The following is a 26,448-nucleotide window of genomic DNA, read 5'->3' as shown; positions in this document are numbered from 1 at the left end:
GTAAGGCGGGTCGTTCCTTTGCTATCCTAGGAATCACAAATGTGTGTCCAGGGACTGCACACTGAAATAGAAGCTACATTTGTACACATCTCTTCTCTTTGTATTTACATTAAGACTTTTTGACCCAGCTGTTCTCATGGATGGTTTCTATGTAAAAAGGTAATGCACCAAAATTCATACATATTCCATGTAGTGAAAAACTAGTAATCTTTCTTTTGGATGGTTGCGATCATGTATGAGAGTAAAGAAGAAAGTGGTCCTCAGCAGTTCAGTAAGAGTTAGGAGGGGTTAAATGAGAAACAAAACACAGGACTTTCACTCTGGGACATTCCCCCAGGGGACCGCTGTTCAGGACCATGTTATTTTACGGTATGTCATCCATATTTCTTTTCCTTAACCTAACCACAGTAACTTTACTTTTCTAAACTTTACCTCTTTTTTTGTGTTATTTATGTTAGATTTGTGTTAAGTATGTTAGTTTGCATTTAGGACGTAACAGCATATGTGGGGCACTAATTCCCAGGATATCATGCAAACTGTTGTATGAGGGTACGTTGCCCTGACAAGAAGAGTGTCCAAGGGATAATGTTTTTCTGTAGGTCAACGTGGACTTTGGCTTTGTCAAAAAGCCTATAGGATTTATCCATTGGATTTTGTATCACTGTAGAAAAAAGCTCTGTGGCAAACAACCCTTTATTATTCTTACACGTTTTGTTCAGAAAGATAATCTTTTAATATGAACACTTAAGAGTTTTGAAGCCTGAATGCAATCGTCAGAGGTAAAAAGCCAATGTTAGGCTTTAAACAAACTTCACTGTCATCGCATGATCTAAAGTTGCTACCATAGCGAGGCTGTAATGCTGTGGTCAGCAGAGTTTGGCCGGATGACATTGTCAGTCTCATTTAGCGACTTGATAGCCACTGCTTTTTTTTTTTTTTTAAAGACACTTTAAAGCTTAAAAGTTCAGAAGTGAGATATTAACTGATGTATTTTATGTTGTAGAGCAAAAATCAAAGTCTCATCTTGTATGAAGCACAGAACTGACTGCAGGCATTTAACCAAAAACCCATTCAAAAAACCCACTGACTTTGAGAAAAGGGAATCAGAGGTGCTAAAGTGCTAATGTATTTCCAGGGTTTAGGACTCTTTTCTCGGGCACTCTATCAATGTCAGAAACTAAACATTTTGGGAAATAACTTCGTTTTGCTTTCTTTCTGAGAGTCAGATTAGAAAATTGATACCTATCTCTAAGATAGAGTCTAAATGTGGTTAGCCTAGCTTATCATGAAGACTGGAGTTACGAGGAAAACATCTATTCCGGCTGAGAACAATACTTGGAGAGGTCTGCTGCCCCATCTCTTTTGCATCTGGGTGGGAGCTTAGGCTAAGAGGGCCCGGGGTGCCATGGGAGCACTTCGATCAACAAGATGGGCACCATGGGTCGGTAGTTAATGTGGGTCGTTGCCATCCCAGGCTGGTAGCAGCCAAGAGCAGATGGCAAAAGGCTTGTTGCCGTGCAAAGACATTATTCTGTGACACCCGAGGGGCTGTGAGTGTAGATCTGTGCTCTGAGGTGGCTGAGTGAAACAAGGAGATTAACAGTGGATGTACTGGGGCTTTATAGTGTGTGGTCGCTGCCTCCTAACTGGCCATGAGAGCAAAGATTCGTCTAAGGGTGCAGAGGCAGAGCTTCGACGGGGTAAACCAATAGAACAGGGCGAAAAATATGGATTTTCTTATCTCACTTGAAAACACAGCAAACAAGCATATGTTCCAAAAATGATGAACGGGAAAACAAGAACAGATATCTTTTTCTTCACATTTATGGCTAATGGCCATGTATCCAGTGTGTAAACTTTGATACATTATTATAGCATGAGTATCTTCTAAACAAGGTTTACCTTAGGGTATGGGTACTGCTTTCCTTTGGGGTATGCCATGCCGGTGAAGCGAGGTAAAGCCATGTTGGGCACCAGACTGTCATTAAGGACCAGGAAGGCCAACCTCTCTCCATCAGGTGACCACCAGTGTGCCACATGGGTCTGCAGGATCTCCTCTGTTTGATGGGAAACACAGGGTGAGTTAAACTCTTTGATCCAAATTGATATTGCAAAATGTGAGAATCAAAAAGTAAGAGGTTGGAAATTTAGGGTTTATTGCAACTTTAAATCCCAGTTTATTTCAATTGTGTCCACTGCACATTAAACTTGGCATCTCCTGCCACGACAAAAAGCACTTGTTTTTACTGAGACACTGCCACTTTTTTAAAGGGAAGGTGCTCTTAAAACTTGTATTTCAAACAAAACATGATGATTTCCTAACCATGACTAGGTGTTTTTTGTGCCTAAACCTAACCACACATCAACCACAGTGCTGTTGAAATGTTAAGTCGGAAGTATCTGCTATAATTATGTGCAAACATATCCTTGGTTTGCAGAAACATACAATGCCAACATTTTTTTTTTCTGGCAGCTGGGTTGCGTGTTCATCTGATGATACTTATCTATGTCCTTTTGGTAACAATATAGGTTACTTTTCTATCCAGCTGAATTTAATAAAACATTTAAATATTAAGTGCTCTTATTGTAATTTGATAGGAAAAGAGTCTCATGTAGTCCTTAATGCTCATACACAAACAGACTCTTTAAATACAGACGTTCCAGCCAACACATTGTATTGGGGAAAAAAACCTCATATGACAAAAAAGCTATTAGATGAAGTTCTTATTTTGGGGTCAACCATCACTGATTGCTACATTATTACACTTCACATATATAATTAAGAATCAAGGGAAAAAAGAGGACAGACAACAGAGCAGTTATTGCGGTCGCTTATCTTTTTATAAGATTTACATAAGCGTCATTCCTCCTGAGGGATTGGCCAGCATCACTAGGAGCATGCAGTGTGTGTTTACTTAAGACACATAAAACGACAGAGATATCTGCACTAGAACAAACATTATGAATATTTAATCACTGCCTTTTATTAGGTAATGTTTCTCAACACAGGCATTTACAGTTTAATGAGACAGCCTGCCAACACTGTGAAAATTAAGTTAGATAACATCATCTGTACTGTCGCAATGTTTAAACTCACCCGAGGCAATGCAGCTCCTCTACGTTATGTGACATCAGGCTCCTTTTTGTCACTAAGATTCTCGAAACAGCAACCAGGAAAAATTTGATCTACATGCTTTAACTAGTTAGACCAGCGACACTCAGCTTAAGGCCTGTGGGCCAAATCTGATAGGGTGCCGGAGTAGCACCCCGGCTATTTTCTATTCCACAATAAAAATAAAGAGAGTTACACTGGGAATTGTTTTTTACCTTTAGTAATACATAAGGTGCCAGAGTGCATAAATTAGCATCAAAATAGAGTTAGTTTATCAAATAAGTGCTGGATGAGGAACCCCCCACATGACCAACAGAGGTCTTTGCTAAGCCCCTAATGTCCTAAAATCCCTGAAACATCCCAAAATCCTGGAAACATCCTTAAATCTAAGAATGTCCTAAAATCCTAGAAACATCCTCAAGTTCTAGAAACATCCTGAAATCCTAGAAAAGCCTGAAAATCCTACAGATGTCCTAAAATCTAGAAATGTCCTAAAATCCTAGAAATGCCTTTAAGTTCTGTAAACGGGCTAGTATCTTACAAATGTCTTCCTAGAAATGTCCTAAAATCCAAGATGTGCTAAAATCTAGTAATGACCCAAAATCATTGATTTTCATCATGTGAAATATCCTGAAATCCCATAATTATGCTAAAATTTAATAAATGTCCTAAAATTTGAGAGACGTCCTAAATCCTAATTAAATAATTAATCCTTATTAATTATTAGACACTTTGTTTTTTACTGTCACTTATTTGATGCTCTGTTCTTGTATTCTTTTTGCTACTGTATTTATGGAGCAATTTGGCAATCTGTCTTAAAGTCCTAGAAACGTCCTAAATCCTGAAGTCCTAAAATCTAAAATCCTATAAATGTGCTAAAATCCTATAAATGTGGTAAAATCCTAGAAATGTCCAAAAAATTAAAACATTTATGGAGCTGCTGCGACTGGCCCCTGGCCTCCTGACATCTTGCAAAAGTGGCCCCCAAGCAAAGCAAGTAGAGTACCCCTGCTGTAGACCAAAAAAGTATGAGAAGATGCTGATAAGTACCTTCATAGAGCCAGTCAGCAATCCCATTGAAGATGATCCCTTCCTTCCCCGAGGACGTTAGCCGAAGGGAGTTACTTTTGACATCTGATTGGTAGTAGATGTTATTCTCAAAGATGTAGATCTGCAGAGAGAGGGCACACATTGGATGGTGAAGAGCAGAGAAATGCTGTAAGAGAGGAACACTGGAGCATGGCTTTAACATTTTCAAGAATCTGCCAGATATCAGGCTTCCCAACTTCAGCACACATGCACTGGATTAACAATTCTTACAGTCGATACACACAGTATCTGCTCCAGCATCCACGCTATTCTTTCAGGATTAAAGCTGCAAGGCGTCAAGTGATTAACTCTAATGTAGTGTGAACTGCATTTGTGGCAGTAAACCTGTTACTCCTCAGCTCAGTGGCCAGGAGAAAAAAATTGGCGCTGTAGTGTTCGACAAACTATGAATACATTCTATTTGTACATTTCATATGTATCAAATCAATGTTTAAAAAGTGACGCAGTGTATAAGCTCACAATCGTCGGGCGGTGAAGGGGATGGCGTGTAATCTAGGAGAGTTTCCTGCTAAGCTGCAGACCGCTGTTCAAGACAAACAAACAACAAAAGCTGCTGCTTTTTAGAGTCGTCGCTGTGTTTCAAGCAGCAATTTAGGCAAAAGTGTTTTAGCTACCCGTCCTTGTGTTTCCACCTGTGACTGTGCCACGAAAAGTGGTTGGTTTTTACAGAGACACTTATGCATGGAACAGCAGCCCACCAAATGCAGTGAAAGTGCTTAATTTCAGCATTTGTTAATTCATATAGCAAAACAAAAACAATCAAACAAAATGCTTTCGTTGTAGTCCAGAGCATCAGATTTCATTTCTGAATGCACTCATGGCCGCAACCAGCTTTTAGCAGGGACTTTCCATCCCTACACAGTGACTTAGTTTACTTTTATAAGTACATAAAAAGACCACAGAAAGTTAGCTTTTTGCTTTCTTATTTTGTCAGTAAGAACACACAACAAGATCAATACTATTATTATTTTATAAGTGTCTTTAGGCCTTTAACCCTTTGAAACCTGAGCAATTTGGTGTGTTTTCTTTAAAAAAAAAAAAAAAACAGGACGAAGGCAATGAGCATCTAAAGAAGAAATGACCCAAAAATTAGCAAGAAATTAATACAATGTACAAGAAAATTACCTGAAAATAAATAAAGGAAAAAAGAAAAAGCAAAAAACCAAAAAAGAAAGAAATGACCTTGAAAAAGTTTTTAAAAAATTATTATTTTGTAACATAATTAAATATATAATTAGGATAATTATAACTGTTTCTTTCGTTTTTCTTTTTTGCCCTATAAGTTTTTCCCTAGCTTTTTAAAATAATTTTCTAAATCTACTAATATCTTGCAATTTGTGGAACATTCCTTATTAAGTTGCTCGTTGATCCCGTGTTTTGAAAGAAATCAAGCAAATATACCCAGTTTTCCAAGGGTTAAAATTTTGAAATATTATTTAAATAAATACATGCATTCTTGGGCATGGCTGCTGGGGGGCTTCGGTGAACCACCCTGAGACAGTGCAAATGGCGCCTGTGCATAAACTATATGCTGAACTAGTTACTGACGTGTCTTGTTTGCAATGCGCCTGTGGATGTACAGACAACTATTACTGTATTACTGTGATAGAAGAACAAAACTTGAGAGTGAAAAATGCTTCCCACATTTCTCTCCAGAAAAAAAAAACTATGCTGAACTTGGCTGACATGTGTCACAAAAAAACAAATCTAACTTGTCAAACAAGCATCAATCAACATTACACAGACCGAAAGTCCGCCTGAGAAGCATAATCTTTCTTTGGCCTTCCAGAACAGCTACAAGTCAGTGGCCTAATGTGATCTTGCATCAAAATTCATTAGCAAAGAGCCTCTCTGTGCACTGACACGGCCTCACAGTCAGCAGGGCCTTCTGCTGTCTGACTGCAAGGCATCAACATATCATCGGTCCAGAAGGCAGTCTGTGCATGTGCTCCAAGGTTCAGAGGAATGATTATCTAACCGCAGACTGCAGGAACAATGTTCTGTTCTAAAATGGGAAGGATCATTACTACAACTGTAGAAAGAGTATAATCGGCTATTTGAGGTTTTATTGCTGCTGGTTCAATCAAACTGTAGCAGGATGTTAGAGATCTGGGACTAGGAGACAGGAAATTCAGATATTGTTGGGGTTTTTTCACATGTGACAACCAAAAAGACAGTTTGTGAGATTTATTCCGATCGCTGTAGATGACATTGTTCAATGTAATAAATAAATAGAAAAATGGCATTTTGTGAACAGAAAGAGCTTCTTTTCCAAGTCCTCATAACACCACTCTAAATGTAACAATAAGATCTGAAAAGTCTGGCCATGACCTTTACTTACACGGATAAAGCTGGCATAGTGATAGTTCTATTGTCAACAAATGCCATGAAAGTAAACCAAAGACTGAATTCTGCACTAAAGATATTATTTTTTGTGGCTATCTCTGTTGCAGCCTCATACTGCAACTCAATCGCCAGAAAAAAATGTGACATTTTAAGTTTGTGCAAACTACAAATATGTTACATTAGCAAGTTATTTTCTGGATACAATTAAATCTTATGTTTCAACAACACCATGTTTAACGTACGGTTCGGTTTAAGCAGAAAAAGCAAGTCATTATGAGTAGGAAAAGATCATATTTTAGCTTAGATTACCCAGTTTTCGGGGCATAATCCTGGCAGGAAAATGTGGTTTCTGTTTGGTACTGTCACAACACTCTCAGCTGTTTTTACTGCAAAAGCTCCTGAAGAAGACTTAGTGAAGTCCGAACACACAGACATGAAAGGTGTATTTTTAGAATCAGTGTGAGTCACGCTCTCCAATATATCTGACACCATTATCCCTTGTAATGATTAAACATCCATAAATCTGCTTGGAATCCATAGAAAAAGCTCCGCACAAAACTTCCTTAGGAAAAACTATATTTTTAAGTTCGCTTCGGGAAAAAAGTCATCCAGTAAAAGTTGTCTGGACATCCATGGCGATATTGCAAACAGGAACTGCTAACAGCTTATTCATCATATTTTGAATGCGTTATTTTGCCAATGTAAACAAATATGAGCTAAAGAAGGGGCTTTGAGTTGTAGCCCATAACAGGACTTAGTGAATCCATAGCAGCATTATTGAAGGATGTGTTTGTCTCGATGTTATCTGGTGGCCCACATTGTCAAATAACACATTCAATTAACATCTAATTGGAAAAAGTATAATTTATTGCTATGCCTGTACAGTTTAGCTTAAGACGTGATAATAATTCTAATGAGAATACACAAATTCCCAAAGAATTTCTAGGAGGCTGAGTAACAGATTTTGACTAAAACTCACACATTATGTCTTTGTTTCCAAAGATGCACCTCTGGCTAATGATGCTGCGTGCCACTCCAGAGCTCGAAAGCCTTCACATCTGTCTCGCTCTCACCTCCTTATCACCGTAATGACTTCCTAATGGAGTCGTGTTTGATTTATTCTCAAAAATTACACGCTGACATTTGCAAATATGGACAAAGCAGCTCTACTATTCTCTAGCCTTTTAGCTGTCAACAAAAAAAGCCTCCCCATCTGTCCGCTGGAGATAAATAACAAAAAAAAGGCATGATGGGGAGAATATTTGCATTTAATTAGGTTCCTTCGAAAATTGAACCAGAGTACATTATGAGTGGAGCCAGGAATTTCTGCATTAGATGGTAGTAAAACCACATTTCTCTGTGTGTCATCACAGTTCAAATACACACGTAGTAAGAGCAGAAACACACACACCTCATCCAGGCCTGGAGCTGAAGATAAAGTCTGATTTTGGTGGCTCCACAATCACAGAGCCTTCAAAATACTGCGCTTCAGTTTTCTGCAGAAAATCCAGCATCTGATAAAGATTGCTGGACTCAGCAGGAAATACACTGAGTTGAAGGCTGTGTTATAAAAGTCATTATATCCCGGGCACGCTGATTTAATTACATAATGAAAGGACAGAAACCTTGTGCGTGCTTACTGCCGACTCAATGTCATTACTCAGTTAGTAATTACAGTCAAATGTCAATGAAAATATGGTTTCATCACAATAACTCTTATGTCTCCTTGAAATAAACATGTGTTTGCTATATCTTAATTACTGTAATCTTCAGCATGTATGAGGCACAAATGAGTAAATGTTTAAAAAATGAAGTACGTGAGTTTAATCCTCACTAGCTGTGAAATGCAATAAAGCTAATGCTGGCAAAGTATGGCGGAGCTGAACAGCAGAGTGACACTGTGTTTCTTTGTGTGTTCTCACCAGCTGTTGTCCTTGCACTCCCCAGGCAGCGTACTGCAGGACGGAGTTCACCACCTCAGGGGGGTCCAGCTCCCAAACCTCCCTGAAAACAAACAAACAAACAAACAAAGTCATCACAAACACCTTGTGGTGCTGGGCATGGGCTGCCACTGTATGGACAAACAAAATCATTTTAAAAACTTCATTTAGTTACTTATTCATGCCATTCATAAGTGTTTTAACCCTTTGAAACCTGAGGCACAAGGATTTAATTTTTCTGGAAATTGTAGGGGAGAAAAGAAATGACCAATTTAGAAATGTCCCAAAAATTTCAAGAACTTTGTAAAAAATGACAAGAAAATTACCTAAATATGGGTAAGGGGGAAGGATTATAAGAAAATTATCAGAAAGATTAGGGAAAATGTCCTGAAAAATACATTAATAATTATAATAATTTTATATTTAGAATAATCTTACAGAAATAATATGGAAAATGTATTTTTTCAGCAAATTTCCCGACATTTTCTTGTTGGGGATTTTTGTTGCTGTTATTTTCAGGTTTGGGTTGTTTTTTTTCGGGTAATTCGTCTTAATTACTTTTTTTTGTTTTGGGCCATGTCTTGACAAGTTGATGTTGCCTTCTCCCCATGTTTTAAAAAGAAATCAAACCAAGTTGCTCAGGTTTCAAAAGGTTAAGCAAAAAAAAGAAAGAATAGTTCCAGGTTCTGAAATGTGAAAATAAGTTGGTGTTACAGTGGTAAAGATGCTCAGTCATTCAGGTCATGGTAATTCTAAGGGCTAATTAGCAGGCAGCTGGACTTGCTTGAGTTTCTTGAAGACATTTCACCTCTCATCCAAGAGGCTCCTTTATTTGCAGAACTGAAGAGGCCTCCTGGATCAGAGGTGAAACTTCTTTAAGCAAGTCCAGTTTCTTACAACTTAGCGCTTTGAAAAACTTGGTGTCACATTATCTCTTGCATGCATGAATTTGTATGACAACCTCAGTCAAGACTTTTTCCTTAGAATTTTTATGTCTCTTGAGGAATTGATGTTTGTTTTTTAAAACATCTACTTTTCAAGGAGGTTTTCAAATGTCCACTCAGGTGGACAGCAAGCCTCTAAGTTTATAACTGAAGAAACTTCAACCAGTAAATACAACTACGTATATACTGTGCGAAACTGTAAAAATATATCTTTAATGCTGTTAAACTAATGTGTTCACACACTTTAACATGTTCAAATACACTCTTTGAAATAAAGGTGCTAACTAGAAACACTTGGGGTTCATTGGCTTGTCCCCATAAAAGAACCCTATGTGGTTCCCTGAAACCACTTTAAACAGTTCTATCTAAAACCCAACATAAAGGATTGTACCTAGAACCATCTGTAAAAGGTTCCACCCTGGAACTCTATAGGAGGTTTTACAGAGAACCCTTCTCTGGAGTAACAGTTCAATCCAGAACCTGCTCTGGGGGTTCAATCCAAAATTTTTCCACCTTCCTAGGATGCCAACAAGAATTCACCAAGGAAGACCTATAGCAAACCCTTTCACTTTCCACGGTTTCATTTAGAACCTGCACACGGGACAGATAAAAAAAAGCCTGGGCTTTACTGGGCTCTTGGGAGTCAGATCTCATCTCATCCTGCACAACCCACAACACTTATGGTTCATAATAATGTTTTTTAGAAGGTGGAGATTTTGTGAACCTACTACTTATCAAACCATTAGTATTTCAACGGTGAAGTAGGGTTGGAAACCTGCACTCGATTTCAATTTAGAACCGAATAAAAACACTAAGTACTAGGTCCCCATGAAAAAAAAAAGAATTTGGCAGAGCATGTGGTATTGTATGGCAAGAAATGATAGTAAAGGGTGCATCTACTTTTAAAAACACCATTTGAAACTTGGTTCTAAACATTCAAACACTTGAAGGTGGGGATCATTTAATACACATGCTTTCAGCGACCCTTGAAAAGCCCCTCAAAAAGAACCCCTCTGGAACCCATTTTTCCAATAGTGTACAGTCCAATGTAATGCAAAACTACTGTGGTGACCACTATGCATGTTAGAGTACACTGATTATGTTGTATGTTTTGGACTGCTGTTTTTAGGGGCTTTGTTTAAGTTTTCTGATGTTTCATAAACCAGTATATGGTAGGCCTAATAGTTGCACTAGTCATGTATCCTTTTTATAGTAAAACAAGAAAATGAGTTCAAATGAGCATTAATTAGCAACAGACCCACAACCGAGTGATCAGCACAGAATTGACCAAGACAAAAACACAAGTGTGTAAATGGGGCCTCACAATGGCTCAAAATCTGAGAAATCTATCGCAAAGCTTCCTAAAATAACACGCAACAGTGTTTGAAGGGGCAAATCTCATCAGCCATATAAAGTGTTAATCCTCTATGATCAGTAGTGGGAATCTGGTCCATCACCGTGACTGATAGGGCTGGCAGGATGTCTGCAGCCCAGCATGTCTGGGATCAGCTCTTTGGACAGTGACAGCTACTCTTTATGCAGGATGTTCATAAGTTCCACCTATAAGGCAACGTGTTGCTCCTGACAACTAATAGTCTTCTAATTTTATCATAACTGCCCAGAAATTTATTTTTCAAGGCTGAAGTTGTCAGTTTATCAGCATGATCCAAACATTGTAGTCAGACTAGTCTGAGCCCATTTTGGGAAATTAAAATAGAGAAAGTTGACTTTTAGGATGGCACAAAGTGAGGACATTTCTTAAAAGCATTCAAACTGTGATGTCCATTGCAAATAAATATTCATAAATCCGCTTAGAAATCACAGAATATTAAACACTATAACACCAGAATTGCACTGAGAATCGCAAAGTTTTCTTTTGTGTCACAGTAATCCAGATCTGTACATAACTAATTCGGCATATGTTGCATAATGGCAGCAAGTAAAGTCAAACACATTCCTGGTGGCTGTTGGCCTCTGCCAGGGTTGTCCCTTGTCACAGTTTCTGTTTGTGATATTCTTGGACAGGATTTCAAGGCGCAGCCGGGGGAGGAAGGGGTCCGCTTTGGGAACCTCAAAATTGCATCTCTGCTTTTTACAGTTTCCTTAGCATAGTGAGTTTACATTACATGCTCGCATGAGGTGGCATTTCAGGCAATTCAAAAAAAACATTCTTTTTTGCAAAACTAAAATGGAAACACTTTTTTGGCTTTTCTAGGTCACATGATGCTATGGCTATGTGCTTGTCAGTAAGAACTGGCTGCCTCATGATGCAGCAGGAGCTACAAGAGGTGCAAAACAAAACAAGCACTGAATCTTAGACAGAAGAAGGTTGAGCCAGCTTAGGTAAGGTGAATCTTGCTTGGGTTTGTTTTTGTGTTGGGGGGTTGTTAAGTGCTTAGCACTGGACTTTCAGTTTCTCTCTGCAACAATAGGTGAGGTCAGCTGACGTTGGTCACACCCTCTATTGATTGCCCAAGTGAAACCAGACAGGGGCGGTTCAGCTGGGCGCAATCAGTCAAGTTGGAAACAGCTGTGACTGTGTTCAGGTACCTAAAAGGGCACAGACTGCGCTTGAGCATCAGCGAAAGCGTCAGCCCACACAGGGTAAAGACCTGCGAGTCTACCTGCGCGAGTCCACCGAGCAAGGACACCGACTACCGCTGCCGCCTGTCTGTTTTCAGTCTAACGCACAATGTGTCTCTCATGCATCCCGGTCATTGTTGGCAACCGGAAAAGACGCACAGTCTGCCGTACACGCAATCCGCAAAACCTGTCCGCTCTCCCAGAAAGTGGTCCCAGCCCACACTCAGTTACCTTTGGTCTTTGGAACTGTCAGTCCGCAGTTAACAAGACAGAATTCATCAGTTCACTGGTGAAACTCTCAGACATTCAGGTCCTAGCCCTGACTGAGACATGGATCCGCCCAGAAAACTCAGCTACACCAGCTGTACTCTCCGAGTCCATTACGCTAAGCCACACCCCTCGCTCCACTGGACGAGGAGGCAGTGCTGGCGTGCTCATTCCTGACAACTGGTCTTTTTCCACACTGCGCCCGTTGAGCAGCAACACAACATTTGAATATCATGCTCTAAATGTCACTGCTCCCATCAAAGCATATATTCTGGTTGTCTCTGAAATGGACATGTTACTCTCTGACATCCCTGATGATGGCACACCACTGATTGTCATGGGAGACATGAACATTCACATTGACAGTACTCTGGCAAACAACTTTCTGGCACTCCTCTCCTCCTTTGCACTTGTACTAGCTCCTTATCCTCCCACCCACAAAGCTGGTAAAGTCCTTGACTTGGTGCTGACTCCATAGCAGATGTGACAGTTACCCCTCTACATCTGTCAGACCATTTCTTAGTAAAATTTGCAGCTGCCTTTCTGCAATTGCAGACACCCACTCAGACAATTTCCCTCCGCAGAAACCATAAGTCCCTCACAGCAGCACAGCTGTCTGATGAGGTGAGCTCTGCCATGCCTGACCACTCACACTTCTCCTCACTCTCTGTTAATGAGGCTACAGAAACACTCTGTTCCTCTCTGGCATCCTCTCTGGACAAACTCTGCCCCCTGGTGTCCAAACCAGCCAAGAAAAAACAACCAAGTCCATGGCTCTGAGAGAACAAAGAACTGGACTCAGGGCAGCAGAAAGAAAGTGGCATAAATCCCAAGAACCCACTGATTTGTCCTCATACAAACAGAAACTTGCTTCCTTTACCTCTTCCTTGCAGTCCTCTAAGAAAGCCTTCTATCAGAACAAGATCTGTGCTGCTACAGATTCCAGAAAACTGTTTATGGTGTTTAACTCTTTGCTTTCTCCTCCAGCTGCTCAGCCTTCCACTACACTGACTCCAGACATGTTTGCCTCCTTTTTCACTGAAAAGGTGGCTGCAATCAGCAACCAGTTCTCTGAACCTGACCGGCCCAATCAGCTCAAACCCACTACTGCCGCTTCACTCTGCTCTTTTGCTCCTCTGACCGAGGATGAGGTCTCCAGACTTCTTCTGAGCTCAAAACCTACAACATGTCCTCTCGAAACAATACCCACCCGCATCTTGCAGACCATCCTGCCCACTATCAAACCTGCAGTCACACACATTGTCAATTCTTCCCTAAAAACTGGCACTTTTCCTGCTACTTTTAAGCAAGCCTGTGTCACCCCACTGCTCAAAAAGCCTAATCTCAACCCCGCCCAGGTTGAAAACTACAGGCCAGTCTCACTTCTACAATTTGTGTCTAAAATACTGGAGCGCGCAGTATTTAACCAGGTCTCTGAACACTTGCGGAACAACAACCTACTTGACTCCTTTCAGTCTGGCTTCAGGTGTGACCATTCCACTGAGACTGCACTCCGGTCAGTCACTGAGTCACTGAGACTGGCTCGAGCTGCTGGTCAATCCTCTGTCCTACTGCTGCTGGACCTGTCTGCTGCCTTTGACATGGTGAACCATCAAATCCTCCTCTCCACACTCTCTGAGCTCGGCATCTCAGGTTCTGTCCTATGGTGGTTCAAGTCCTACCTCACAGGCAGATCCTTCAGAGTGTCATGGTGAGGAGAGGTGTCTAGGTCACATGGCCTATCGACAGGGGTTCCTCAGGGGTCGGTGCTTGGTCCCCTACTCTTCTCTCTGTACACCACCTCACTCGGTGCAGTGATCCGCTCCCATGGTTTCTCCTACCACTGCTATGCTGATGACACTCAGCTCTTCCTCTCCTTTCCACCTGATGACAGAACGGTCTCAGCTTGGATATCAGCGTGTCTGGCTGATATCTCCACATGGATGAAGGAACGCCACCTTCAGCTAAATCTGTCTAAGACCGAACTCATGGTCTTTCCAGCTTGTCCATCTGTTCAGCCTCGGATCAGTGTCCAACTAGACTCGAGCCTACTTGTGCCCACAAACTCAGTCAGAAACCTGGGTGTCGTGATTGATGACCAGCTGACCTTTAAGGTTCATGTGGCCTCAGTTTCTCGGTCTTGCCGTTATGCCCTCTACAACATCAGGAAGATCAGACTCTTCCTGACCCAATAGGCCACACAGCTTCTGGTTCAGGCTCTTGTGATCTCACGCATTGACAACTGCAACTCTCTTCTGGCAGGCCTCCCTGCATGCTCATTCAAACCTCTTCAGATGATCCAGAATGCAGCAGCACGTCTGGTCTTCAACCAGCCCAAAAGAGCACGTCACCCCGCTGCTAATTTCTCTTCACTGGCTTCCAGTGGCAGCCAGAATCAAATTCAAAGCACTTCTCTTGGCTTACAAAACAATCACAAGAACTGCTCCAGCCTACCTGGAGTCCCTGATCCAGGTCTACTCTCCTTCTCGCCCACTACGCTCTGCATGCGAAAGACGCCTGGTGCTTCCAGCCCAGCACGGTTCTAAATCTCTAGCCAGACTCTTCTCTTCTGTTGTTCCCAAATGGTGGAACAAACTTCCAAACTCTGTGCGTTCTGCTTAGTCCCTTTCTACTTTTAAGAGACAATTGAAAACTCAATTGTTCCGAGAACACCTAGGCACTTAACCTGACTCTTCTCCGCTTTGCCCTTTGGGGTAGAGTAAGTCAGATGGTCCAAAACCCAGCACTTAATGATTATCTAGCACTGACAAAGTTGTGTGATGTTGTATGTTGATTGTCATCGTAAGTAGTGATACTGAGATTGCTGAATCTCAGATGCTGAGATCGCTACTGGTTATTACTTTGGTTTCCAAAAAAAAAAAACAAAAACAGAGGGGGGGTCACTTCTTCTGCCACTAGATGGCTATACCTGTGACCAATCCCACCTGAAGCACTTTTTGCACTTACTAAGGGTTTTTTCCTTAAGTCTAAATTCTTGCTTGTGTTGTACGTCGCTTTGGATAAAAGCGTCTGCTAAATGAAATTGTAGAATTGTAGAATTGTAGAATTGTAGAATTGTAGGTGTTATTGCATCACATAGCTCTTCAAAAGTTGAGCAGATCATCCGGAAGTTTTGAATCCACAATTCCTCTGTGAAATTCTCCTCATGCATGTTGCAACATGTTAACAGGCTATAACAATGCTTTCACTGCACTAAGCCTGTACTGATAGTACCTGTGCTGTATTGTGAGTATTTGCAAAAACAGTGTGGCCCACAGCTGCATTTGCTCCCTGATGATGTGTTGTTTTTTGTTTGTTTGTTTTTTTGTTGTTTTACCACACATGTTGCCTCACAGCAACTTCTGAGGACAGAAACACTTACCGTGTGTGAATATTGTAGATACTGTAGGAGGCCATGTAGGAGTGGCGGTAGACCTGCAGCAAAATAAAGACAGAGAGACAGAAACAGAGAGAGACAGATTAAAATATGGCCTTCTGAAACATTAACGAGAGAGGCAGCAGTGCCACAGATAATGACATCATGACAAAAAATGAAAAGGAAGAGCGGCATCAAACAAAACAGACTGCTGGCTGTTCTCGGTGATAGAATCTGTAGACAATGCAATTTGCATGGGTGACAGCTGTGGGACGAGACATTTTAATTCCATCTGAGAAACCCATCATCGCCGAGTGCCTGTGTGCCGAAAGCCCGTGAGAGACAGGGAGAGACGGAGGGAGAGCGCGAGTGAGAGAGGCATTCACAGTGACAGAGGGGTGCATGTAAAGCTGTCGGAAACCCCCTGGAGAAGCTGTGGCTGACATGATAATAGACCTCTGACCGCGGCTGGTGATCGGGCACAGAAACAGGCCATATTTTTGCATTTTCATCAGGAGGATGACACTCGTGTATTCAGCTCGGGTATGAAACAGGGGATTCTGTTACAAGAGGAGATTCTGTTCTGCTAATGTAGAAACTCAGAGATACAGTGGACTGACAACGGGGTGTAAGCTGGGGCATAATTACATTTCTATCATCCTAAATTGAATTGTGTCGTGAGGGGTGATTTTCTATTTATATTTGCCCTTGATTTAAATTAAAGTTAACTGAATCTACTCTCATTACTCTGTAGACACACAGAGAGGGGATGGATGGATGGATGGATGGATGAAAGGAAGGGAGGATGGATGGATGGAGGGAAGGAAGGAAGGAAATGTGAATGGAAGAAAGGGAGGAAGGAAGAAAAGAAGGATGGATGATGGATGGATGAAAGGAAGAAAGGAAGGAAGGAAGGAAGGGGGTGATGGAGGGAAGGAAGGGAGGAAGGAAAGATGGATGGATGAAAGAAAGGAAAGAAAGAAGGGTGGATAGATGGATAGAAGGATAGATAGATAGATAGATAGATAGATAGATAGATAGATAGATAGATAGATAGATAGATAGATAGATAGATAGATAGATAGATAGATAGATAGATAGATAGATAGATAGATAGATAGATAGATAGATAATGACTGAATTCTTTTTTGGTGACCTAAAAAATTAAAGTAAATTTGAGCTGCAGGATCTTGTAATATTTGTATAATTCCAAAATATACTGAGCTATGTGTGCACATCACACAGGTTCTTCAGAACCAAACTCAGGAAATCATTTCTTTTTGTAAAGGAGCATTGTGATGTTGAAACAGGAAATGGTGCTCCCTGAACTCTTGGAAACACAATAGTGTTATTGTGCACTGGAGCACCAGGAGAGCCATGAAAAAAAAGGCTCTTTCAGTCAGGTAGCACACACTTAAATGCTGTAAAATATGCATGAAGATTATAGAGTGTGGGATTGTGCCAGAGCTGAAAGGAGTTTCAAACATAAACAGTGACAGCAGCACAGACTGATGAATGACCGAGACTCTTAAATAAAATAAAATAGCAATGAAAAGCCAAAATGAGTGATTTGCCCAGCTGAGAGGGATTTCTGATGACTCTGGCAGACATTTGTTTCAAATACAACAAGTGCGCCAACTGGGTATCGATAAAGTAGGCAAAACCATTTCAAAGCAACGCATCGGCGGAATGCTAAACAGGGATTTCTATGACTGGAAGAAGCACTATTGTGTACTATTTGTGCTGAAATTGTCCCCATGAAAGTTTGAAGCCATTCAACGAGAGGTCATACAGCAAGAAAGAAAAAGTACAACTCTTCTTTTTATTACAAATGCAGATAAATAAAGATAGCATCTCAGACATGACAATACAAACAGCTATCCCCGGTTATCTCATTAACAAGGCCAAAACAAAAGTGTAATATATAAATGAATTATGTTCCTGTGCATTCACAGAGATAGAAAGTTTCGGAGCATGCTGTCAATTCAAACGGGACCAGCAGAGCAGCTATACCTCACCAAACAGGAACAGAGATCATTCCAGAGCAACTGCTATCAGCACCTTTACATTTTACAGAGGCTGTTAAAGCAAGAAATATCGCACATCCCGATGGCACAAATGAGAGCTTTAAGAGCTCCCTGGTACACCTCGAGGGGGTCAGCCAAAGGCTACAAGAACTCTGCATCATCGTGGAACGTGTTGTCCAAGACTTCATTTTAGACCATTCCTGCAGGCTGTCCAGTCCAACAGACCCTATGCCTTTTTTGTTTGATTTTTAACTTCCTCTTCTTCACAGGTGTATTATGCCTGCTGGCAGCTTGATGCTGCCTCCCCAGTACACACAGGTTAGAACATGACTTGACGTTCTCAGTAACTTGTAGGACTCGCTGACTGTATACCATCTTACACACAGAGCTTATCTTATCCACGCCTGACTAAGAAAAAAGCTCAAACCTTGAGGTATATTTCAGCATAACCTTTTCAATATACATCAATGAAATGTATGGGTACCTGCAACTGACCCTTGGGCCTGCTTTAATATGACACACAGTCGTACTGCTCTGCGCACAAGATGCGGTTTTCAAAATCATCCTTCAAAAATATTATACATTAATATTATTTTCTTTATTATCCCCCAAACAATTATTCAGCCTAGGATATATCAGTGATTAGCAGCGACACTGATTTTTATACATTGTTATATTTTGTGCAGCATCAAACACTCACACTCATATTGCTCTGCATACAAAATGAGCTTTTCAAAATCAGACTATAAAAAAATCATACATTAATATGATTATTAATATAATTATGATTATACTTTCATTGATTTCAATTTTTCAACCAACATCAGTCCTAATCATAATTATCAAATATTCATTCATTTTTGGGATTTTAACACATTAAAAGCCAGGTTTTTGTCATAATGCCACTACTTTTTTTTTTAATTACCACAGCCCGGGATATGTCAGTGATTGCAACATTGATTGTGACAGTGTGCCCAGTGGAAACAGCATGTATTTCTCTATATGGTAAAAATGACGTGGAAAATATGTGGAAAATAGTCAAAATGACAAATTCCAAGGCAAACGGCCAGAATGACACTCAGAAAAATTATAATGCATGTTTTTATACTTTGATGACTGTGGGATTAAAAATTGCATGGGTTTCAATGGAGCATTTTTTTGCACTTAACAGTATGAATGTAACAATTTAGTTTCCACAGTGTATTTTACACTTACTGTAGGAGCTGAGCTGGAAATTCCAAGATCAAACAAAAATGCACAATCTTGCCAAAATGTATGCCATATGCATGAACACAAAACAATCAAAAAAATGACAAGCACGTAAAATGCACCAAACAGCACCTACAGGTTAAAAGCACCATGGTAGAGATAACTGGACAATTATTGTTGTTAAACTTGGAGCTCATGGGTTACAAGGTATTAACATCTAAGGTATCGTTAGACATTGCTATTTGGTTTGGGTTGGGCCATGGCCAAAATTCAATGTCAATATTATACATAATTCCAACATCAATTTGATATAAAGTACTGCCGACAGATTTTGTTGGTTTTATGTTGTGTTGTTAAATAACCAAATTCAATGTCTTCCAAACGTCTCATGCTGATATCATCTTAATGTAAATTTTACAACAGTTAGTTCTGACAAAGCAATCTGATTAGTCGAGAGGCATTCCATGAGTGGTGATGTACAGTACAACATCACTGGGACTTTTAACTCTTCATGTACCACTCCCCTTTACAGGTGTTAGAAACTGGTAATTAGGCAAACAGTAACGGTCAGTAGTCATATAACCTTGCCGCATCAACGTTTGAAGAGCAAGGAAAACACGTCTGACTGGTAGCATCGCTCAAAAAATAAAAAGTCCACCTCATGCAAAAGCCCTCGACCAGCAGCCCAGGAGGGGAGCAGATGTGAGGGACGGATTTTGGTATACTGCTGTTCACTGGGAGTATACCAGCTGTCACAGATGTTACGTGGATGTTCAGTGAGACAGGGACAGAATCGTCTGACACCAACCAAAGCATGAGATACACCACCATACACAAACTGTCTCATGTGGTACATGGGAGACAGATATCATGGGCACACGCTGGGGCGATGTACAGTCTGGTCAAATTGACTCACACAGGCTGCCAAAGCAACTGTTAACAGACTCTTATTTCACCGGAAAAACACAGATAAATGTATATGATACCAAGCAGCTGCGCAAAACATGTAGACCAAGCTTTTACAGATTAGCAAGCTAGTATGCATGAAAATGTGTAAGTAGGCAACAGCTGCCAGTTCCAGCGGTTGTGGAACTATTTATGTCAGTAGAACCAAAAAAATAAAATAAAATGAACAATCAAATAATAATCTGTTGTCACTTACTATTAACTAATAAATGACGCTTATTGAACTGTTGTATAAAAGCAATATCACGCTCGAGGTTAAGCTGTTGTACTGTATATCATCACAGCTGTGACTGGACCAGTGTAGTTTTGGTTTTCTTGCTCACAGCTTTACTATGTTGCTTCCCGCATGGGAAAGGCAGCTGTTCCCAACAAATCCACTATACCCGACATCAGATACTGTATATAAAGTTTGCGATTAACTTTTGAACACAGAGGAGAATTTAGCAGCCACAGAAGCCGATATTTTGTACAGAAGTTGGCAATACAGAACAGTACGCTGCACCTCCCTTAAATGTAAACTATTACATATGATACGAGGTTTATGTTGCAGTGTAAATGGTACTCAACCCCTACAGAGAACAAAGTATACTATTATCTTTTTCTCCAAAGTGCTAGCCTGAGAAACTAAACAGATGTTAATGAGGCTTATGGCAGTTATAAAGACATTATACAAAGACTACAATGAGGCTTTGGATTCCAGCCTAAGCACCCATGAACAGCCCATAACAATAAGCTAGAACATCAATAATACACACTCTTGTTCATAGTGAAAGTAAATGAGTGTTTAGAGAGACCAGGATCCACCAGCTCCAAGTGACTCATATCGACTTTATGCAGAGTGTAACTTCTCAGTGCATACTCAATGTACTGCAGTTGACACAGAGGTTGAGTGTGTTCAATATAAATTTGTGGCCATTATTACGAATGTCTCTCTGTGTTCACAGAGAACTGAGCCTAGGAGTAAAAGTTGATTCTCCTAGGTGCTCCGACACATTTCTCAACTCTGACACAGCGAAACTTCCTAATTTTCTGCCATGAAATTGAAAAACCCTCCATAGGCCCCAAATGAGCCCTAAAATGAACTTTTCAGCAAGACTCCATTAAATGAGGTGTAGGACTCACATGGTGGCAGTGACCTTTGTCGCCGGCTTGATGATAAAACAAAAAAGGTTGTGACATTTTCAACAATCAAATACAATGTGGGCTGTGAAGATGAATGTAATATCCAAAACCAAAAGCATGGGTGCCAATAGAACAAAATGTTGTTAATATTACAAAGTTGATCTTTGAAAGCAGATATCGACCACCTCTGACAATATGATACAAGGTAGATGTATTTGTCATTTTTAAAACATAGTTTCAAAAAGGAAATTAAATGTTGTCCTTGATGCTGCCACATCTTTTGGAGTGATTTGACAATTAGGCTTAGGGTTTGATAGCATCTTATCAAATCGAAATCCTTTGGAAACCCTTTTATGATTTTATTAGGTTTATTTTACTGTAAAGTACGCCTACTCCAATTCCCAGGGCATTAAATGCATTAGCTTGGTCAGTCGCTGTTGAAAACTGATTGTTCTGCACAAGGTGCCCTTTAGTATGACATGCCAGGCTTTAAACTATCTCCAGTGTAAACCCATCAGCGGGCCGTGGCAATGACGTAAGCTAAGAGCAAGAAAGTCTGAGTGGGATAGGAGGTTCAAACAAACACAGGACTTTAACACAGGAGACCAGAGATTGTGTCTAGTTTCAAACAGTGAGTGACAGTGAGAATGTCAGTCAGTCATTTTCTGTAACTGCTTGTCCTCATAAGGGTCGCGGGGGGGGGGTACACCCTGGACAGTTCGCCAGACTATCGCAGGGCCGACAGGTATAGACAGACAACCATACACGCTCACAGTCACACCTAAGGGCAATTTAGAGTCACCAATCAACCTGAGCTGCATGTCTTTGGACTGTGGGAGGAAGCTGGAGACCCCGGAGAGAACCCATGCAGACACGGGGAGAACATGCAAACTCCGCACAGAAGAGCCCCTGCCCGGACCGAACCCCGTTCCAGTGAGAATGTAAGTTACTTAAATTTACATCACAAACTTACTTATTTTAACCCAACCCATTATCCTTTTTTTTTTAAAAAAAACCTTTTTAAACTCTTTTAAACTCTAAATTACTTTAGGTTTAGGCAACAAAACTAATTGTTTCCCCTCAGGTTTATTTTGAAAGGTAACTATCTATGTTACAAGCTGAGACTGACACAGAACCTGACATGTCAAAAAACTAACAGCCTAAAAAGAAAAAGTACCAGTTTAAATGTACACTATAGAGTATTTTCACTGCTTCACTTGAACGTCAGAAAGTGATTTATAAATTGAAAATGTTTTCAGTGTATTACTCTGTCTTCAAAGGCATAGTTAGGGACTTTGAAGTGGGGCCGTATGAGAAACTTATTTACAGTCAGTTGTAGTTTAATCAACAGTCAATAACTGACGGTCGTGGTGCTCCCAGTTTATAGAAACAGACAGGGAGTGCACCACACAGGGGTTGATATCATAATGTATTTTAGCCACTTTAAAAAAGGCCTACCTACAGATCAGTCTAAGTTGTGCTGTATTTAGAGTATTTTCACTGCTTTACCTCGCTGTCACACAGCCTTTTCCTTTGGCACTACATTTCTCATCCATCACTGGTCAGCTGTTTGGTCAGAAAGTGCTGTTAGTGCTGTTGCGCTAAATAAATTGTATTTTAAAAAGGGGTTAGTTTGGATTCACCAAAGTTACACAATAACAAACGTACTAACTGACTGAGGCAGTGGTAGACCAGCAGCTCCTGTGTTCAGTGAGGTAAAATCGGAGAGCCCCGTGGCTTTAACAAGACTGCAGATGGGGAGCTAACACCTTGAACAGCCACCCCATTGAAATGGGCTGTTTGGCTGAAATGTAGTGCATTGAAAAAACCCTCAATTTAACTTACATTTAAAATGATTCTGACTTTTTTAGGTCGAGCTGGCCCCTCCACAGCAGTATATTGCTAAGCTTCCGTGTCTGACTCCAGCTTGCTTCTTCAAAATGGAAGTGTGCTGACTGACATCTACTATATGTTACTCACTGACTATGGATAAGTAGTCCATGTAACCCCACCTAAAAAAATAGGTACTATCCCTTTACGTAAAGACATAACAAAAAGACCTAATTTAAAAAAATGACAATCCCTGTCTGCGTGTAATTTGTATTATTAGAAAACTTTCAGAACCCAAAGCTCTGGTTCCAGACAAGAGCTGTTTGTTGACTCCCAAGAGATACTATTGTATGACATGAAATTACAACATCTGAGCAAAACAAAGAGAAAAAATAACAGCCCAGACACTTAAAGAGTGTCTTGGGAGTGTCACCACAGAGGAAGTGTAAGTGAGTCTCCCCCTCCCCTGCTCGGCATCAGCCCACTTACTATAGGCAAAGAGAAAATCAATAGTGAGGAGGGAGTAGCTCCCTGGATGGATCTGTACAGTGGAAAACATGTCAGGCCAAATGACTACCACAGAATAACAAAGCTTTGAACTGTGGGATACGTGCAGCTGATACTGTATAGCACACTGAAACTGTCGCCTCTGGGTACACTTACAGGCAAGAAGCTCTGGGCTTTGAACTTCTGCACCTTCATGTTTGCAGCACTGCACTTGCGTCCCATTATAAGAGGCCCATTTAGAGACTTTGCAAAAAAACACACCATTAGTGTGGTTCTGAGATAACTTGAAGATCTATTTCATCTTCGCTCCATGGTCCGGGCTTGTACTCAAAGATCCAAATTCGAAACTTCAAAAGGCTGAAACTGCATCACCATCTGCTTTGATTGGGCCAAAACTTGAACAAAGGAGCCAAAACAACAACAAAAATGTCCAAAGATTGCTCTCTAAGTCTAATTAAATAGAAGATCTTGGACACTTCTTGTTTTGTTTTGACAAGACTTGCTTTTTGACATGGTAAAAATCTTACACTAACAGGCTACAGCAATCTTGACGGAAAACTACAGTTTATTACAGCTTGGGTTTTATTTGTATAGCTCCAGCTGACACATTCAGATGATTAGACACGTTGGAGACAACCCTGGAAGACAAAGACAAACTATATTTTTATTAGTCAAACTTCCTGTTGTTGTTTTCTTATGACTGACATTTCATTGAATTTATAAAAAGATTGGAATATAAACAAGCACAAAACAAGGAGTAAATGACAATATATACATAACTTCAGAGGACAAAGAAACTAACGAGTACCAAAGAAAAATTAAAATACAAGTGAAAACTGGTGTGTGTGTGTGTGTGTGTGTGTGGTATGCATACTAAGGAGCTAAGCCGAGTGTTTGTCTCAAAGGGCCATTATTTTAGTTAAGAGAGAGAGGGTGACCATTCTGCCAACCTAGCAAGCAGATCTTGCCAGTCTGTGTCTGATGGTGAATGAGTTGACTTCCATTGTTTCCAACATGATAGGTGTCTGGACCCATTCAGTGTAGATAGAGGGAACTGTGTCTTTCAGGGTGGACACAGTTGGGTATTGTTTGGATTTTTTCCAATTCCTCTACCTAAATGGTGCTTAAGACAATACTTAAAAAAATAAAAAATAAATCACATACAGTGGGCAATGACAATAAGAAGTGCTTTAATAATTGTGCTTTAATAGGGGCAAATTTATACTTCAACTTAAAGAATATTAACTCTAACTCTATATTTCAATCTGAATCGCCTCCTGGTGTCTGGCTTTAAGTCATAAAGCCTGCCCCTCCATGTTAGTGAATGGAACATAGGCCAAATTAAAAAACTCAAATTAAATAATTAAAGTTTGTTTTTAATGAGTTATTCAGTTCTACTAAAAGAAATTCTCCATCAAGTTTGACAGTTGGGACATGCACTCACAATTAATAGAGCTGCTCGACAGGAGTTTTGGCGGGAACTCTCGGGTAATTTGCTACTGTGCAAACTCCAGCTCTCAATGACATCACCAGTGCAAAATGGCAGTGGCCATATGTGGGATATTTAAGCTTTACTTGAGCATAGCGGGGGTAAGGGGGGAGCGTCGTCCATCTTTTTATACAGTCCGTGGTTTTAACAATCCCAGCAGAGGTTTGGTAACAGGCCCAACCAAGTGTTTTTTTGTTCCTGAACTCAAAAACGTGTTATCTACAGTGTTATCACAACACAAAATTGGAATTAAAGTATGGAGAAATGCTATGGGTTTCTTTTATTTGCTATATATGAAGCGTACATATTAGGGCTGTCAAAGTTAACACGTTAAAAACATAATAAAAAAAAACTTGAAAAATACAGGTACATTAAGTTAAAAAATCAATTTGCAATTAATCATGAGTTAACCATGGATAATCATGCGATGAATGGTGATTAAATATTCTAATCGATTGACAGCCCTAGTACAGATGTAATGTATCCATGGTTTGCAGAAATGTGCAATGTCAATATTTATTCTTGAGACTCTTTTAGGTACTGCATTGATACAGTGTGTGTGTTTTTTAGAATATGACGTGAAAAAAAATGTTTTGAATACAAGATAATTCACTGCAGGCTGCTCCATCATACTGATGCAAAATCCTCTAAATCCCACATTCAAATAAGGCTGTCCTGCTCATGAGTTGCAACACTGCCCACAGTCGCCCGATACAGCTCAGAGGTATTAGAGGGATATATACCTCTGCGTGAGTCATCTCAGAGTGATGCATTTCTAACATCTCACAGCATTTTTGTCATATTACCCAGGCATGCAAAGCTCAATGTATGTTTGATTTCCGTGGGATTTGTGATTGTTGACTTTGTTCCTACTGCTACTCACTTTCTTTATGTCTCATAATTTTCTGTATTTATTGATGTTCAGAATACATTAGACACAACAGAATACACAACAGCAGCCATGAGTCTTTGGGGACAGTGGATGGAACGCAGATGTTTTACTTAACAACAAAATCACAAAGCATGCTGTTTGTATTTTGTTGGCAAAATCTTAGAGATGTAGATTTAATATAGTTGGTATCAATATTTACTGCAGCAGACACCATTCAAACACATTTGAAATGTGCTTACAAACAGAATACAGAGACGCAGGTGCTGTTTTTACATCATCAAGTGACATATTATTGTTTGGATATTATTTGATCCCTTTCAGCCGAGTGTGTCTCTTCTTTCCCTTTGTTTTCAGAAGTTTGAACTTTAGTTACATGACATGGATTAGGGTCAGACTTGGGGCTGGCACAATATCCATAATATCGTTTTCCACGATAATGAAATTATCTTTACAAAATTTGAAAAGCAAAAAGTAATTCCGTTCTTCAAATTCATTTCATTTTTATTTGCTTAGGGCAAGGCACTATGGCTTGAAAAATAATATCACAATATTTTTGAGACTATACCGCAGTACGCAATATATATCTCTATATTTTGAAATCTACCTTAACCTACTGTAAACTACTATTAAAATGCAAAATTGTTAAATGAACTACAGTTACAAATAAAGTAGCTACTGTCATGAAATAAAGTATATCAACTACTGTTATGATTAAGTTAAATAAAGTA

At 40.1% G+C, this 26,448-nt stretch overlaps 1 protein-coding gene across 3 annotated transcripts in view; it reads right to left on the bottom strand.

The window, feature by feature from the left end:
- The window catches only part of dpp10 (dipeptidyl-peptidase 10 (non-functional)), a 274,909-nt gene that overhangs the window by 34,522 nt on the left and 213,939 nt on the right, over positions 1 to 26,448 (bottom strand). For all 3 annotated transcript variants that reach the window (XM_042494908.2, XM_042494909.2, XM_088082895.1), the window contains 4 exons: positions 15,685 to 15,737; positions 8,491 to 8,572; positions 4,163 to 4,283; positions 1,903 to 2,057 (listed from right to left, as the gene is read on the bottom strand). In XM_042494908.2, the coding sequence (XP_042350842.1) occupies positions 1,903 to 2,057; positions 4,163 to 4,283; positions 8,491 to 8,572; positions 15,685 to 15,737 (411 nt within the window). The remainder of the gene's footprint in view (positions 1 to 1,902; positions 2,058 to 4,162; positions 4,284 to 8,490; positions 8,573 to 15,684; positions 15,738 to 26,448) is intronic.

The sequence above is a fragment of the Plectropomus leopardus genome, chromosome 10 (assembly GCF_026936395.1).
Source record: "Plectropomus leopardus strain MGB_pleo_1.0 chromosome 10, ASM2693639v1, whole genome shotgun sequence".
In the NCBI taxonomy this organism is placed as follows: domain Eukaryota; kingdom Metazoa; phylum Chordata; class Actinopteri; order Perciformes; family Serranidae; genus Plectropomus; species Plectropomus leopardus.
Note: the sequence above shows the minus strand (reverse complement) of the source record. Positions and strands in the feature narration are given on the sequence as shown.